We start from the raw sequence: 18,699 nt of genomic DNA, 5'->3' as shown, positions 1-18,699 counted from the left end.
TGTATAGTCTTGGGCAATCTTATTAAGCATCTTTGGAAATCCATTCTCTCATCTGTGAAATTGGGGTAATAGTTCTTACATATGGAGTTAAAGGGGAAAAAAAGGAGTGGTTCATAGCACGTTTTTGAACTCAAACTACCCGCATTCAGGTCATGTCAGCTATGATGTGTGTAACTTTGTGAAATTACACAGCTTACTGTGTTTCTGTATCATTTGGGAAAAGGAAGATGATATTTAACATTGAAATGATGTTATGAAGATTGAGCTAAAACAAATTAAACTCAGCAAGGAATCTGATAAATAGAATTTCCCAATAAATATTAGCTATTATTGTAAATGCTATATAAATAATTTATGGGCAGCCCGGGTGGCTCAGTGGCTTAGCTGAGGGCCTGGAGCTAAGGCCCAGGCCTCGATCCTGGAGACCCGGGATCGAGTCCCACGTCGGGCTCCCTGCATGGAGCCTGCTGCTCCCTCTGCCTGTGCCTGTGCCTCTCTCTCTGTCTGTGTCTCTCATGAGTAAATAAATAAAATCTTAAACAAATAATAATAGTAATTTATGTGTAGTACTGATTTTAGGGCCTGGATATAAAGGTAATTAATGCATGCTTGGTGCAATACTTTTAATAAGTATTATTACTTGATGTCAGAGAAAGAAAAAATGAAAAGTTGAGGAGGATGAACACAGTTTCTAGTTTGGCAAGGATGTTGTAGCAAATCACTTAGAAAATAAAGACAATATTGGAGCATTTTAAATCACAGGTGCTTGATAACTTGGTAGAAATTTCCAGTAGATAACTGATTGTATTCATTTAGACACTGGTTAAAGGAAGGACTTGGGGATGCCTGGGTGGCTCACCGGTTGAGCCTCTGCCTTCGGTTCAGGACGGGATCCCAGAGTTTTGGGATGGAGTCCCGCATCGGGCTCCTGCAGGGAGCCTGCTTCTCCTCCCTCTGCCTATGTCTCTGCCTCTCTCTGTGTCTCTCATGAATAAATAAATAAAATCTTTAAACAAAATAAAAGAAGGGCTTGAAAATTGCTTAGGATGTTTCCAAACATCTGTGTTTGTTCTAGGCTTTAGTTGGAGTGGAGGCTGATATAACGGGAAGATACAGTCTAGATCTTTGGTTCACTTGGAGAAATCAGAGAATAGGAGGAGGCGACAAGCACAAGAAAGGAGCTCAAGGTAAACTGATCATAAAATTGATTTGAGAAAATAGGAAGAAAGGTGTTCTGTCGGTAAAGGAAGAACTTCAGTCATCCATCTCGGATTTACAAGCTCAGGAGTGTGTGTCCAAGGAAATTCAGTGTAGCGATTATAAGTCATGAATTCTAAAGTAATAATTACCTTTTATAATTTTGCTAGCTTTTTGTTGTAGGGAAGAAAAATATACTTAGAGTAATTATACTAACCAGGGTCCCGGTAAGAAACACACGTATGCTCAAGTTTGGTCATGAAGGAGAATTTTTAGTAAAAAGGACTTTACAATAGTGAAAGCATTGTCCAGAAAAAGCATCAATGAGTGATACACTATGCTTGTGCAACTAACAAGGGCCTTTACCAGCCCAAACTTGATAGAGGCCAAGGGAGGTAACAGTGATTAGATCCCAGAGAAGAAAGCTGTGGAGAGAGGGTGGCCTCGCAGCAGACCACAGTCAGCCAGGTGCTGATTATGAAAGAATGCATACTTTGACATGAGTTTCCCCACTCTCTCCAATCTCCTGGCTTTGTCCCATTGGCTGAAGCCAAAGCCTGTGAGCAAGGGAATCACCGATGCATCCTGGGCTCAGCATCCTGAGGCACAAAACAGGGTGGGAAAAGATGGAGAAGGCATCAGCAGATGTACTGGCAGGTAGTTGGCATAGCAGTGGAAGCCAAACAAAAATGAGTATCTCCAAAAATTACTCCCTTACAGAAGCAAATTAGTTAAATGTGTTAAACTATCAAATAGTGCTTTAAGTGAGGTTTCAACTTAGGCTTAATGTATTCTACATCTCTGATGTGTCCCACAACTTTTTAAATAAATCCATGGAAAGGTTTAATCGGAAATATGAAAATTACTTTAGAAAAAAAATCAATCTCCTTAATGACTACGTAATAAGCCAACAGGCTTTAAAATGATGCTGCATGATAGCTAGCTTGCCATGATTGTCCAAGCCCTGTGGGGTTCAATATGAGTGCTCTGAAGTGGAATGAAAGGATGAGGCAAAACAGAGTTTCTCAATTGATTTTAATAATCTTTGAAATTAGAAATAGATGTTCTCTGACAAATAGCTTAACCTTCTCAATTTTCAGTTGAAGTCTTATTACACTGTGGCTTTTCAAACAAGCTCTGGTATTAAAGAAAAGTAGATTTTGTATATACAGCTTCATCTCTTTTTAATTGCACATTATCCATAACCCATTTTCTAATTTAAAAAATCATATTCTATGATAGAAGATAATGAAAAATAAGGATAACAATTAAGTTTTTAAAATTACAAATAAATTTAGAAACTCTTTTTCTCGGTATCTTAACATTCTTTATATCAAACTAGCATCAAAATGCTGTTTTTTCCTCACCAATATGATAATGGATTGTGTATGGTTTATTGTCCATTCATGGTTATCACTGGGGATGACAGACAGCAAGAAACATGCAACAGAATTTTCTAAATTTCAAACTTTACTCTTTCCTGCCTCTATTAGTAGCAGCAACTTTACCTCCTCATGATAATCAGATCCATGACCTCTCCCACTATAGTAACTCTGCCTGCTTGTCTCTTGGTATTGGGAATCCTACATGTCCAGGTGGCAACCACAACTATAGGCTTACAGGCAAAACTTTGCTGTGTTTCCTGAAAGAATCATTCCATCCCCTACCCCTCCCTAAACCAGTACCTCTAATCCTACAAAGCCCAAAGTTGTGTCAGAGTTAAGCACACATTCCTCAGGTGGGTCAGTAGGAGTGATGATAAGAGAGTCTAATTGTACTCACTTGCCTGGGACTCTGCCTCATGCATTTATAGTTGTTGAGAAAATATCACCATATAATGGCTTTTGGTTTAACATATATACTACATCTTATATAATAATGTCCCAACTGCCAACCACTCATCCTCAGACTGAAGCCTTAGCTGGGCATTTAAGAGGCCATTCCAGATCAGTCCGGCAGCTTTTGGGTGATAAGTTTAGTAAAACCAAACTATGGGGTCTATGGTTGCATGCTGTCTGCTCTACCTCCTATCGCATAATATTGGTTTTCAGCATCAGTCACAAATCGGTGTCCAACAGTCCTGAGGAATATCTGTACTCTTCCTTTGCATACAGTTATATGGGTACATGTCATGGATCCCTCTGGGGACAGACTAGGAATACTATGAAGAGTAGGAATACCTACTCTACTTGCCATGGTGTTAGAGTCTTTCCTTAATAGCACTCAACATCCCTCTCAATTGGGAATGAGAAATGGCTTAGGTCTAGAAACTGGGTAACATGATCAATGATTTTTCCATTGTAGCAGGCTTCTCTACTGGTCTGCTCTTGATATTTTTGAATTTTATAAAATGAGAAGTAATTTTGTTGGTTACTCCTCAATCTGACTTCCATAACAAGCATGATATGTAAACCTTACTTCTAATTGTCAACATGTGTATTTCTTTGCCAGAAGAATTTTTCTGGCTATTCCACTTTGACCATGTCAACTGGAATGGCACATAATGCCTGCCTTCTAGTCTCCCATAACATCCTTCAAACAGTGACTAGTGGAAATTTGTAGGTAAATACTACTGCTGCCTCAGTGAATGAGTTTTGAGATATGAGGCCATTACTGTGTGAGATCAGGCTTCAGCTGACCTCAATAAAAAAAAAAAAAATCTCTTAATCAACTTTCTTTTCTTCTTTGCCTCATTTTTTCACTACCCTGCAAATGCTATCTAGAATCACCTTCCAATAAACTAGTTAAACTCAAATCCTTGTTTTAGGTCGACTTGGGGTGGGGATAAGCAAAATTAAGACAGTATCGAAAGTAAAGCCTTGAGACACAATAATGGAATTGAATCAATCACACACTAGGTAAATGCCAACAAGTTCCCATTGCTGGTGGCAATAGGATGTGATTGTCCCTGGGATACGCAGCATCAGTAAGATCTGCACCTGTGGTGAATTCAGGTGACATACAGGTAGAAAGTGATGTGTATAGACTTACGTAATCCACTAGCCCTGGAGAAAAATGGGTATGATAATAAGGATTGTGGGGCTGGTTGGTTGGTTGGTTGGTGAAAAATGACATTAAGGTATGGAAAGAAAAAATAATGGCTTTATGTCATCCAATTCTTAAATCATTGCATACTGAAGAAGTTCAAGAGTATTTAAAGAGACCTTCACCTCCTGTAAATTCCGTGTGCTGTCTCTTTCCATCTTTGCACTGGAAAAGCTTTAAAAACTGCCAGTGGATAATCACATTAAAATATAAAAGTTATGGTGATAAAATGTACGAGCCAGAAATATTTGAATGAAAAGATCATATGTCAATAAATAGGGCTGGGGTAACACTTATTTCTTTATCCTTTTATTATGAAGATATAAATTAATCAGTTTCTCTTCAAATAGAAACTCAACTTTGTAAACATGAAAATCTTTGTAATTCCCCTTTGCACATGTCCTCTCCTCGGTCACTCGGGGCCTAAAAACAATGTTCAGTTTCCTTTGATTGATAGATAACACTTTGTAGCTAAAAACTGAGTTTAATCTATGTTCCCTCTAAGAAATATTTCCAGTCACAGTGAGAATACAATTCTTATAAAGTGACTTATAATTTGACCTCAGACCTTTTTACAATAAAAATCCTACACTCTTATTAAATTTCAGCATGGTGAAAACTGATGGCCTGACAATTTGCACTGGATAACTGAGGAATAGGCCTCTTTTTAAATTTTATAGCAGCGATTGAATCAGTAAAAGTGGATATTGGAATCAGTTATATCCATAAAAATCATTAGCTAGTTTTTATAAATTTTAAAATGTGTTCCAAAAAAGAACATGTCTCCTTAAGGTAGCATCAATAATAACCAAGAGTTCATTAACCATGTGCTAAATCAATTTTTAAAATCTTGTGTCAGTCTGTGGTTTACTTAGAACTAAAATTCTGTTGATTCCTTCATGAATCTACCAGACATTTCTGATCACCTCCTATACACAAGGAATAATGACTGGTGCTGGGAGCTTTATAATAGAGTATGGAAACAGAGACAGCTAAAATATGCTCAAGGCTCTGGGAATGCAGATACTCATGCTGCCTAGAGGAGCCAGGAAATGGCTTTTATTTTAGGAAATAAAACTTGAGCCAGAACTCTTAAGTGGGTTAAAAAAAATTGGTCTGTGACTTTTCAGTAGTTCAGCTGAGAAGTAGTCCAGCCTGGTGGCATGGAGGAAAGAGAAATAAGCCTGGAGGGTAAGGAGGGCACCGAATACCAGGACAAGATGTGGAGGATGGCACACTGTGGCAGGGTGCTGGGCTATGGTAGAGTCCTCATTCTTCTCTTGTTTTTGCTGACGTACCCTGGACAGTCCTTCCTGCCACTGTAGGAGTCTGGGCAGTAGCCTTCCATCAGCTTCTAGGGATTACCTGAAGAGATTTCCTCTCGCTTATATTTGGATATTGAGATGTGGGTGGAATGGCTTCTGTGAATTCCTAACCTTGTTCCCAATGATACTCCTACAATAACTGGTCTGAGAAATTCTTTTTTACCTTTCTATTTTGTAGGGTAGGCTACCTGTGGCCAAGACCTGGCTTCTCTTCTACCATTTTTTTTTCATATTTATATATGGTTTTCTGTATTTGTCAATTTACTATGATTAGAAACATTAAAACTTCCATCCATAGTAATAATCAATGGAAACAAAAAATAAAAATAAAGCTATTAACACATTTCAAAGCTGAACATTCAGGTTACAGTTTTAACATGAAGATCCTGCTTTGAAATGGAAAAAAACTGGTAAAATGCAATATAATTTTCAAAGCTCAATAAAACAAACAAACAAAAAAAATCAACAGAAGTTCTCTTCAAATTAGAAAGCAAAATGTAGAGTGAAAGAAAGGAAAAGTTTCTGAGGGCAGCCTGGGGGCTCAGTGGTTTAACGCTGCCTTCAGCCCAGGGCGCGATCCTGGAGACCCAGGATCGAGACCCACGTCGGTTTTCCTACATGGAGCCTGCTTCTCCCTCTGCCTGTCTCTCTCTCTCTCTCTCTCTCTCTCTCTCTCTCTGTTTCTCTCATGAATAAATAAAATAAATAAAAATGAAAATATTTAAAGTTTCTGAAAACTTTACTAGGACTTTGAAGCCTAACTCATCAGATAGGCCTTAAAAATACAGAATTTTGTATGTGAAGTAGAAATTTTTCCTGTAAATGGAAGGAACATCTGGGCAGACTCCGATGAAAACAGAATGCCACAATCAGCTTATAATACAAGCCAATTCAAATGGAAAGAGATGATTCTCAAAAAAGAAAAACCATTTTGAGAATAAAGGAACATACTCAAAACCTACAATTTATTCTTAATGATGCTTCATTTTTCATTTGCTTTATAGCAGCCTCTACCCAAAGGGCAAAGATTGACAGACTATTTCTTAGTCCCTTTATTTAGGCTGTCCCCTTAACTATGACTCCGGGGCTGGAATGTACAAACAGGACAGTAAATCAGAAGGAACAAAGAACCTTTAAAGCTATATGGCAGAGGGGAGAAGGAAAGTATGCAGAGAAATTCCCTTTATATGTATTCTTAATAATTGATAAAGTATCAAGTTTGCTGAGTTCAGTTATATATTTTTCAAGACAGATACATTTGTTCATAGTTTTTTTTTTCCAAATTTTAAGCAACACAAAGGGTACTGTTTCACATTTCTTCCTTGATGTTATACCCTAGTCAATTTATTTAAAATTAAAATAAATTTGGTTTGGTTCTAGAAATATTCATACTTGCCCTGTCCTTAGCACTTTCAAAACATGCAGTGTATATCTTTGTTGGTTTGAAGCAAACCTCCATTTAAATGTCATCTTATCAAAAGTGGCACACTACTGCATTAGTCAATAATACTCTAAATTTGAGGTTTCTCTTTAAATACATGTAGCACTTCTGAAACAACTTAATTTGCCCATTGCAACACATGAATACCAATACTTTTTAGCTTCTTTGTTAAAGAGCAGATCTCATTAGATTTTTTCTTGATTTAAATGTTTTATAATTTAATAGTTGAACTGTTTTATATGCATTGAAGTATTATAGACAATTTTTTCATGTAAGTAATGACATCTTTGACCTAACAACTAAAAAGCATGCATGTAAGGGTCAACATTTGTCATACTAGATTTCATTACTATTTTTACTTCTGTCACTATAAGATGATTAAAAGCACAATTAGGTCAAAAGGAAAGTTCAAGAATGGAGTCACTGGTTAGAGATGCTTTGGACAAATTGACTTCTGTTATTTCTCATCTCAAGGACTTTGGTGACACTATTACAGGTTAGGATTTGTGAGATGGTCATTGGGCAGGGCAGGGAAGTTGGTTAAGCTTTTCAGCTACTAACACCAAGTAGCAGTGCTGAGAGAGAAAAGCAGTTCTGGAAATGATGTACACATGCTTCAGTTCCCCTAAGCTTCAAAGGGAAACTAAAAATGAGCCTGAATGATGGCAGTGTCCGTTCTCATTCTTAACTGTATTTATTTTTTTTAATTTTTATTTATTTTAAAGATTTTATTTATTCATTCATGAGAGACCCAGAGAGAGGCAGAGACACAGACAGAGGGAGAAGCAGGCTCCATGCAGGGAGCCCGATGTGGGACTTGATCCCGGGAATCCAGGATCATGCCCTGGGCCAAAGGCAGGTGCTAAACCGCTGAGCCACCCACGTGTCCCACTCTTAACTACATTAGATGGTAGGGAAAATTTGTAAAATATAGACTAGATGAAGAAGTTTTATGCTAAAGCAGCAGTTTCCTTGCAGTATGAAGTTAATTTCTTCAACTTTTAAAATTCCGTTCTTCCTTCTTAAATCTAGAAGTTAACTTGCAATCTTTCTACCTTACATGTGTCATTAATATTGCAGTAATTGCCTATAAATAATAAAACTATACAGAAAAGTAACAAAGCATTTTTATGATTACCATCTTTTATGTCGCCAAGGAAAAAAAACATTTTAGCTTATAAATTCATTTTTCAGCAGTCTTTATTTTTTCCTTTTCTAAACACTTTGGATCCATTATGCCAAATCTCTATGCATTAAAATTTTTTTTTTTGTAATCAGATTTCCCATCTTCATTCAACAATGCCCATTCTGTTACCAGATGTGCTACATCTATAGAGAATTGCTCTGTCTTTCTTATTTAGAGTGGAAAAGGATTTGCTTATTTATCTTTAACATTGTTGAAGCAATCCCACATAAAACACCCAGAGATGATGGGCATGGCAGTATTCAGGTGAAGCAAAAATGTTTTGTTTTTCCTGATTTATTTGGGAATTAGTCATGACTCTGAAGAATTCAACTCACTCGTCTGAGGAAAAACACCCTTTGTGTTTTTGTGTCTTTCATCTACTGAAGAATAAATCGAAGCTTCAGAAGGAAGTAAAATATTAATTCCGCTAAAATGCAAGGGCTAGGACACTGAGAGAGAGAGAGAGAGAGAGAGAGAGAACTGAGTACCCTGATGTCTCTTCCTCCTAATAATCTTAGATCTACTGCTGCTGACTCCAAGTGTCCTGGCTGCCTCAGAAGCTGCCCTGCAGGAAGCCAGGGTAAGGCTCTCTGTAAAAATCAACAGGAAGGCACAGAGGCAGAGAATGACTAACCACCAGTACAAATGGGTCAAACAGCAGGTTAGACAAAATTTAAAAGATAATTAGCGATTTAGATATAGGTCTGAAGAAATCATCCAGTAGCACCGAGAGGATTTGGAAAATAAGGAATATGAGTTAATTGACACGCAGAATGGAAGAGAACAAGGGATTTATATTTCTGTTTTTTAAATTTTTATTTATTTAATTATTTTTAAAGATCTTATTTATTTATTCATGAAAGATACACAGAAAGAGGCAGAGACATAGGCAGAGGGAGAAGCAGGCTCCATATGGGGAGCCCAATGCAAGACTCGACCCAGGACTCCAGGATCACAACCTGAGCCAAAGGCAGACACTCAATCACTGAGCCACCCAGGTGCCCCAAGTGTTTTATATTTCTAATGAGTATTCTGGAGGAAAGAACACAAATAAAGGGAGGAGGCACAATTAAAGGAGATGTTAATAAAAGTAGTCATTTTCCAATAATAAGAGAAAACGTGGAGGAGCTTGGGTGGCTCAGTGGGTTAAGTGCTCAATTCTTGGTTTCAGCTCCTGTCATGATCTCAGGGCCATGGGATTGAGCCCTATACTGTCTCCCTGCTCAGCCAGGAGTCTGCTTGTCTCCCTCTCCCTCTGCTCTTCCTCCTGCATGCACTCTCTCTGTCTGTAAAATAAATACATCTTTAAAAATAATAATAATAGAAAACACATACAGCATTTTCTATGTGCTGGGTATTTGACATCCATTAACTAACTTAATCAATGTAAAAATCTTAGAAGTAGGTATAGCATGAATCCAAAAATACAAGAAACACAGTAATTAGTGAGCAGTATAAATAAAAAATAAACTAACATTCACCTTGTAGTCAAACTACAGCATACTACGTAAAAAGAAAAGAAAGAGAAAAGAGCCAAAATAAAAGACACAATAATTAGATTGATAACAGAAATTTTAAGAACACTGGAATAAGAATCCAATGTATAGAAAGAAAATAGCTATGAATGTATAATTAGGTGTCCTATAAAACTATTTTCAAGTATGAGGGAATCACAGCAATATTCTAAGGTAAAAGCAATGTTGGCATTCAAAACTTTCACTAAAAGAGCTTCAGAATGTACTTCAGGAAGACGAAAATTAATTGCAAAAAGAAGGTGAAGAAGCAAGGCAGAATGGAGAAAATATTGATAAATATTTAACTAGATTTAAGCAAATAATTGTCTTTTACAGTAATAGTAATAATTCTCTTTATAAATTATCTTTATAAAGTCTAAAAAATTCTGGAATGCCTGGGTGGCTCAGCAATTGAGCTTCTGCCTTCAGCTCAGGGTGTGATCCTGGGATCTGGGATCCAGTTCCGCATCCGGCTCCCTGTGGGGAGCCTGCTTCTCCCTCTGCCTCTGTCTCTGCCTCTGTCTTTGCCTCTCATGTATAAACAAACAAACAAACAAATAAATCTTTAAAAAAATAAATAAAGTATAAAAAATTCTAATTTAGTATGTAAAAGAAGATAAAATTAAAGTACAACAACAGGGGCAGCCCAGGTGGCTCAGCAGTTTAGCACCACCTTCAGCCCAGGGCGTGATCCTGGAGATCCGGGATCGAGGCCCACGTCGGGCTCCCTGCATGGAGCCTGCTTCTCCCTCTGCCTGTGTCTCTGCCTCTTTCTCTCTCTGTGTCTGTCATGAATAAATAAATAAAATCTTTAAAAAAAAATACAACAATAACATGTAACTTGGAAGGAGGTTGTGAATGGCTCATATTTTTTTAAAATGAGAGTGAAGAGGGATTTATATTTTATTCATCAATTGAAAATTTCAAAGGCAATTATCAAAAGGATCAAAATATAATATAAATTACTCCCAAGCCTGTTAAAACAAAAAGATGAATCATAATCAAATAAACATAATATCTCAGTCAATCCAAAAATAAACCAAGAAAGGGAGGGAAATAGTAAAAATGTGACAACTAGCAAAAAAAGAAAAAACAAAAAATCGAAATGTCAAAGTACTTATAATCACAATATTCAGTTCTTTCCGGTTGAAAGACAAAATGACTAATTATATATATATTTTAAGATTTTATTTATTTATTCATGAGACACACACACACACACACACACACAGAGAGAGAGAGAGAGAGAGAGAAAGAGAGAGAGGCAGAGACGCAGAGGGAGAAGCGGGCTCCATGTAGGGAGCCTGATGTGGGACTTAATCCCAGGACTCCAGTATCACACCCCAGGCTGAAGGCAGGGTGATAAACTACTAAGCCACCGGGGCTGCCCCAACTAATTGTATTTTTAGAAAAAAATCCAGCATCCAGCTATATATTGAATTCAAGAGGTATGCATAAAAGAGAAAAAAGTTGAAAACACAGGAGAAAACGATTACTCAGGAGGATTTTTTTTTTTTCAGGAAAATTCTTTTTTAAAAAATGGAGTAGCTATCAATAACCTGTAAGTAACCTTTAATAACCATTAATCAAAAAAAGCATTATTAGGAATAAAGAAGTCAGAACATGTATTGATTTATCAATAGCTGTATGTAAACTTACTACTATGGGTTTGTAGGTATTAACTTATTTAAACCTCATTTCAGTCCTCAAGTAGGCATTATTTCTATCTCCATTTTTCAGGTGAAGAATGAAGGGATAGAGGTTAAGTAATTTGCTCAAGATCACCCTGCTAATAAGTTTAGGATTCAAATCCAGAGGGCAATATGTCCCTAGAGTCCATGCACTAAACCACCAAGATATGGTCCCTGATCAAAGGCTAACTGTACTAGAGACTTGTAGGCATCCATTTTAATGGCCTCAAGAATATAAAGTTATTTATGTATGTATGTATGTATGTATGTATGTATTTATTTATTTATTTATTTATTTATGATACAGAGAGAGAGAGAGAGAGGCAGAGACACAGGCAGAGGGAGAAGCAGGCTTCCTGCAGGAAATTTGACGCAGGACTCAACCCCAGAACCTCGGGATTGCAACCTGAGCCACCCGTACGTGCCCCTATAAAGTAAGATTTGAGAAAGCTACAGGGAGAAAGAGACAAATACAAAAATGATTTTAAAAAAGAAAGATTTCAATACCTTTCTAAATTATCGGAAGATCAAACAGCTAAAAAATTTGCAAGGTGAAGAAATTGAACAACATAATTTAAGAGTTTGATTTAGCAGAAATTAATATACTTTGTGTTCATTAATCAACACTTTATACAAGGCAAGGACAATATATGAGTTGTCCACTGCTGACAAACAATCACTCCAAAACAGTCTCTCAAAATAACACACATCTTTTATATTCCATTTCCTGTGGGTCATGAATTCAGGTTTGGTTTAACTGAGTGCCCCTGGCTCAGGGTCACTTTTAGGTTTCAATCAGAGTGGTGCCTGGGGCTATGCTTTCATCTCAAAGCCTGACTTGGGCATGATCCACTTCAAAATCTCTCAGTGGTTGTCAAGATTCAGTTCCTCCTGGGTTGTTTGGACTGAAGGCCTCGGTTCTTAATGGCTGATTGCTGGAGGCCCTCCTCATTCTTTGCTACCTTTTCATAGGTAAACTGACTGTATGGCAATTGGCTTTCCCCAGAGCAAGCCAGAGATCAAGAGAGGAGGGGTGAGAGGAGCAAGGGAGAAGTTATAGTTATTCTATAATCTAAGAAGTGACAGCCATTATTACTTCTCTCATATTCTATTTGTTAGCAGTGAATCATTAAATGCAACCCACCCTCAAAGGAAGGGGATTACATGAGGGTATGACTAGGAGAAAGTGGTAGTCGTTGGTGGGCATCTTAGAAGTTGCCTGGCACAGGTAATAGACACAATACAGGGCAGTAGCTTGGGGCCATGAGAAGCAGAGTCACAAGAGGAGCATAGAAGTAGGTGCAATCATATTGACATAGCATATTTCTGGATTGGATGACTGAATTGTGGATGTCTATTTTGGTATGTTTTATAACCTTAGAGATACATACTATTTTCTTTTACATGCATAAAATACCACATGTCTTTTCAAAAAGAAAGGTACCGGTCGTCCTCGAAACAAAACAAATCTCTATGTATTCAGTACTGACCTCTTTAGTTCTACTGAAAATTAGTCATTGCATTTCATTTGATTTATGAGTCTTTGGGAAAGTTGCTTCATCTCTATCTGCCATATATATATATATACACACACACACACATACATATATATGCATATACATATATATATAATGAATAGAGCATTTTAATTCTATCTGTAAATTAATATGCTCATAAATTCACTTTAAAGTATCATTAAGTCGGGATCCCTGGGTGGCGCAGCGGTTTGGCGCCTGCCTTTGGCCCAGGGCGCGATCCTGGAGACCCGGAATCGAATCCCACGTCGGGCTCCTGGTGCATGGAGCCTGCTTCTCCCTCTGCCTATGTCTCTGCCTCTCTTTCTCTCTCTGTGACTATCATAAATAAATAAAACTTAAAAAAAAATAAATAAAAATAAATAAAGTATCATTAAGTCATTTCTCTAAAGATTCCAAAAAGTGGCATGTGGTTGGCTCAGTGGTTGAGCATCTGCCTTTGGCTCCGGTCTTGATCCCGGGTCCAGGGATACAGTCCCACATCAGGCTTCTCATAGGGAGCCTGCTTCTGCCTATGTCTCTGCCTCTCTCTCTGTGTCTCATGAATAAATAAATAAAATCTTAAAAAAAAATAAAGGTTCCAAAAATTTCACATAATAGGCATTCTACAACATATAAGTATAAAACATTATTTTGTGGTATATGTTCTCCCATAAATTTAGGCAAATGTGAACTCCTTGATTGAATTATTCAGGTAATAAACTCAACTCTAAGCTGTAAATGTGTGACCTCTAAATGTTAGAACTAATGCAAACAAAAGAACTTGGTTTCATCATTTTCATATGTAGCATATTTCTCTCCTGCCCACCCCCTTGCCTGATAGTATTAGAAATATAGTTTGATAACATGAATCAAGCTAATAACATTAGCCTGTGACTGATTACCTGTCCCGTTTGGCCTCATATGAAAATTCTGAGCAATTAATTTTAATCTTATGATAATACTCAAGGGACTGTAAACCATTCTCCCTAATTTAAATACAATGGTTTCCAAGTTAAACACATATGCAAAAATGAATTAGCAAAATCTTTTCTCTGAAAAAGAGTAGAAGCATCATGGCTAAAATTTTATACAAAGAACATATTATATTTTAACTCATTTTTATTTACCCTTTTCAGTTAAAGAAAACTACGCATTGGTTCTTTGATTTTCAATTCCTATTTTTTTGAGTGTCTCTTAATTGGCATTTCAAGAAAGCTGCATTGTTTGGGGTTAATTAGAGATTCTGCAAAAAATTATATTGTAAAAATAAGATTATTATTAAAATTTTAAGCAGTACAAAGATATACGAAATAATAAAGAAATCTACCTACATCATCCTTCAGCTCCTAATTCCACTTCCCTGACTTACAAAATTTTAAACATTTGATATTTGTCTTTTTTTTTTTTTTAGATTTTTATTTATTTATTCATGAGAGACACACAGAGAGAGGCAGAGACATAGGCAGAGGGAGAAGCAGACTCCTCTCAGGGAGCCCAATGTGGGACTCGATCCCCAGACCCGGGATCATGCCCTGAGCCAAAGGCAGATGCTCAACCGCTGAGTCACCCAGGCGTCCCAATATCTGTCTTTTTAGAAATTTTCTATGCTTTTAATAATACACATCTGTTTATATATATGCAAACATATACATTTTAAACTCAGAGTATATACTATGATTATTGCCTGAAAATTTGCCTCTGCATTTTTTTCATTTGCTATAACATAGCCATCTTTCCAAGATATAAGACATAGTTCTGCATGAATCATTATTTTATTGAGTATATAGAAATTCTATACATGAGTATACAATAATTTAACTATTTTCCTATTAGTCACTTAAATATTTTTATTTATTATTTTTTTATTTTTTCGTATTGGAAACTATGCCACAATAAACATTTTTGGCAGTGGAATTATTTATTGCCCTAATAATTAAATTATCAGAAGAGTAACATACCAGAGTTTATAATTTTAAATCTCCATGTGCTCTCTCTCTCTCTCTTTTTTTTTAACATTTATTTATTTATTCATGAGAGACACACAGAGAGAGGCAGAGGGAGAAGCGGGCTCCATGCAGGAAGCCCAACGTGGGACTCCACCCCAGGACAGGGTTATGCCCTGGGCTGAAGGCGGCGCTAAACCGCTGAGCCACATGCCCTCCATGTGCTCTCTTAAATGGCCATATCTCATAATTTTCACTGGCAGGTCCCAGTTCATTGCACTAAATAGATGTGATAATTCTTTAAGTTTGGGCATCAATGAAAGGTTATAGATTTTGATTTTAATTTTCACTTGTTAATTCAATTATATTATATATTAACTAAAGTATTCATAATTGTATGTCAGTTTCAACTCAAATGAACAACTTAACAAAAATAAAGTTAGTCTTAAATATTTTATCTAATTTAGCATAAAAACTATCACATGGTAGTATAAGAGTATTTGCTCTCCTCTGACAGTCTTACACTTAAGATAAAGAATTTACTTTGCTTTTTAAAGAATAATGAGTAGCAATCATCTTAATTAATTGCAATGTGGCTTTTACAAAGAGCTTGGAGCCTCATTAGTTAAAATCTCACATGTATATTTTCTGCATGAGTATTCTATCAGAAGTTACAAACTGGTTATTCATTTTGGTTTCAAGCACACTTGTCTTTTTGAGTATTTCCTAAGGGAGGGGAGCCCACCCCGTTCCTCTTCCCTGCAAGTTATCTCACTGATGCTTGTTAAAGGGAAAGGCAGGGCCTGAAATAGGCCTGTCTGGGTTGGTAAAGGAGTTTTCTGTTTTAGTGGAAACTCAATATTTACTCGCTTGGAAGACTGTTATGGTGTTTAAAACAATTACAAATAGAATTTTTCTCTTAATTTGCTTGTCTTAACAGTGATAGGAAGGTTAGGTCAGCTAAACAGAGCTCACAGATAGTATTCTATCTGGGATCTTTGTTCTTTCATTTTAGGTGAAACAACAACAACAATGTATTCCTTGGCAGGCTCCTCCTTTTTTAACGTGAATCTAATGTTGGAAGCTTTTTAGAATATATTATGCATCAGGACTTTATCATTAACGGTAAACTGCCTTCTGTCCGCTCTAGCCCGTTGCCCTTCTTGATTTGACCATATGGCTTTAGAAAAATCCCACTCTTGTTCTGCAGAGCCAGGCACACAGCCATATGCCAAACCCTCAAAAGGAGCAATTCAGGCTTTATGTTTTGGGAATGCAAATTTCCATTTCCTATAGCTATTTCTTCTCTTATGGGGTGACAAGTAAAACTAAAATATTTTTTCAAAGTATTTGCAACTCATGTGAGGCATGATGCATTTTCTCTGTATAAAGGTACCCACATTTTACGCCAAGCTCTGTTGGTGCCTTGTGATTTTTTTTTTTCCTGGATCAAACCATTCTACTCTCCTATGTAGTCCATTGAGTAGGAAATGATTGGTCAGACTATGTATATACATCGTTAATGCTTTATTCATTTCACTTGTAATGCTGCAGCAGGCTGTGTTTATGACATTACACTGGAAATGGCTTGACTCTTTGATATAGGGAGACAGGATTCATGTCAACTCCAAAGAAAGAATGGAAAATTGGCACCAGAAAGGATTTGAAATAATAATAATAATAAAAATCCTGTTCGAGATCTCTGGGTGGCTCAGTGGTTTAGTCTCTGTCTTTGGCCCAGGGTGTGATCCTGGAGACCCGGGATCGAGTCCCACGTCGGGCTCCCGGCATGGAGCCTGCTTCTCCCTCTGCCTGTGTCTTTGTCTCTCTCTCTCTCTGTCTCTCATGAATAAATAAATAAATAAAATCTTAAAAAAAAAAAGAAACCCTTCTATATATTTTGATCTATGTATCTGTCTGCCTGAGGGAATTAAAAAATAAAACAAATTGAGATTATTCTTACTCTAATATTTGTATCCAGTAAGTCTTATACTTTTCTCAAGTTCATAGTTTTTTGTTTTTGTTTTTTTTTAAAGATTTTATTTATTTATTCATGAGAGACACACAGAGAGAGAGGCAGAGACACAGGCAGAGGGAGAAGCAGGCTCCATGCAGGGAGTCTGATGTGGGACTCGCTCCTGCGTCTCCAGGATCACGCCCTGGGCTGAAGGTGGCGCTAAACTGAACCACCAGGGCTCCCCAAGTTCATAGTGTTTTTAGTCAAAGATTCTTTAGGTATCCTCATGTACAAGACACGTGGCTAGGGGGGATCCCACTTACTGCAGACAAAAGGCTGGTGCCAAGAAGGAGCATATTCAGGAAAGCATCCTTCACAAATATTTTTTTCTCTTTCATGGAGAGATCCTATGAATCTTGATTTAGAATTATTTTTTAAGGACAGGAAAAAAAAGGTAATTTTGAAATACTTGAAACTACTGGCTATTTAAATTGCTAGAATTTTCCAAGTTCAGGGTATATATGAAAATCAAAAGGTTTTCTGCTTACATTAATATTACTCACAAAAGTTTTAATCTAGTATAGATCGGGTAAATCACCACATCTTTGAATGAAATGTTCACTGCACTCAGGCATGTGGCTGTTATTATTGATTACTCATCAGGAGTGATGAAGATATCTAGGTTTGCAGGAAAGACTGATGCTGTATTAATGAAGAATTTTAATTTTGAAGAATGTCCTGTTTGCATTAAATATTTAGTAGGCTCTCTTACTAAAGTCCTTTTGCATTTCTGGTGTGTTACCTGGGAACTGAGGATCTAGCACCACCTGCAGGCGAAAATTGGCTAATTTCATCCGGCAGGATACAGTTTTACAAAAGCTTTCCAATATTTTAAAGCTTTCCAAAGCTTTAAAATTGTTTCTCCAATGAAGAAGACGGTCCTTACAACAAAAATGTCAGGTGAAATGCCATCTAGTTTGTTTTCCATTTCTTTCATTCTCTCAGAGCATCCACAGTGGGTAGTACTGTGGTCTAAGACTCGGTATGCCACCGGCTGCTACACTGGCAGGCAGGGCCACCTTTCTGATTAGGCACAAAAGACACAGTGACTAGGATCCACAGTACTTTTAGAGGCTCAAGAAAATGTTTTAATTTTTTGTAAAATCAGGGGAAAAAGCATTTATAGGTCAAAGAAAATGTTTTATTTATTTATTTTTTAAGTATTTTATTTATTTACTCATGAGAGACACAGAGAGAGACAGAGATAGAGAGAGAGACAGGTAGAGACACAAGCAGAGGGAGAAGCAGGTTCCATGCAGGGAGCCTGATGTGGGACTTGATCCTGGGACTCCAGGATCATGACCTGAGCCAAAGGCAGATGCTCTACCACTGAGCCATCCAGGTGCCCCAAGAAAATGTTTTAAAGTATAATATTAATATATTGGCCTTTTTATCAACCTACCTGAAGAATATCATTTTAAATATTTTTAAGTGGAGGAAGGGGCCCAGAAAGACAGGAGGGCTCAGCACCCATGGATGGCTCAATGCTGAGCTAGAAAGAGCACTCCTCACAGATGAGTCAGGAGGAGCAATCAACTGAACCGTGTAAAGCACTTACAACACAACCTGGCACACACGCAGTTCACAAATTGTAGTCATTCTACACCAGCTGCTTTTAAAGCCTTTTTAGTCTCATTCTCACTAATTGTATGCCAGACTTGATTTAAAATTTACATCCACTTATTTTATCTTGTTTTCAGCTCACATACTATTTAATCAATGCCGTTTTTTTTTAAATAAATTCTTTAATCAGGTAACAAGAAACACCAATATACAGGAACCATTGGAAAACCTAGAACCCAAGTAGGGGAGTAGATTTGTCA

The 18,699-nt window shown here is 37.1% G+C and overlaps 1 protein-coding gene across 2 annotated transcripts in view; it reads right to left on the bottom strand.

Moving 5' to 3' along the window:
- Nucleotides 1-1,457: 1,457 nt before the first annotated feature.
- VWDE (von Willebrand factor D and EGF domains) overlaps nucleotides 1,458-18,699 on the bottom strand; it is a 97,759-nt gene continuing 80,517 nt past the window's right edge. For both annotated transcript variants that reach the window (XM_072783983.1, XM_072783981.1), the window contains one exon: nucleotides 1,458-1,796. In XM_072783983.1, the coding sequence (XP_072640084.1) occupies nucleotides 1,770-1,796 (27 nt within the window). In that variant the 3' untranslated portion in view covers nucleotides 1,458-1,769. The remainder of the gene's footprint in view (nucleotides 1,797-18,699) is intronic.

Source organism: Canis lupus, chromosome 18, assembly GCF_048164855.1.
Source record: "Canis lupus baileyi chromosome 18, mCanLup2.hap1, whole genome shotgun sequence".
In the NCBI taxonomy this organism is placed as follows: Eukaryota; Metazoa; Chordata; class Mammalia; order Carnivora; family Canidae; genus Canis; species Canis lupus.
The sequence above is the reverse complement of the archived record's forward strand: the minus strand, read 5'-3'. Positions and strand labels throughout refer to the sequence as shown.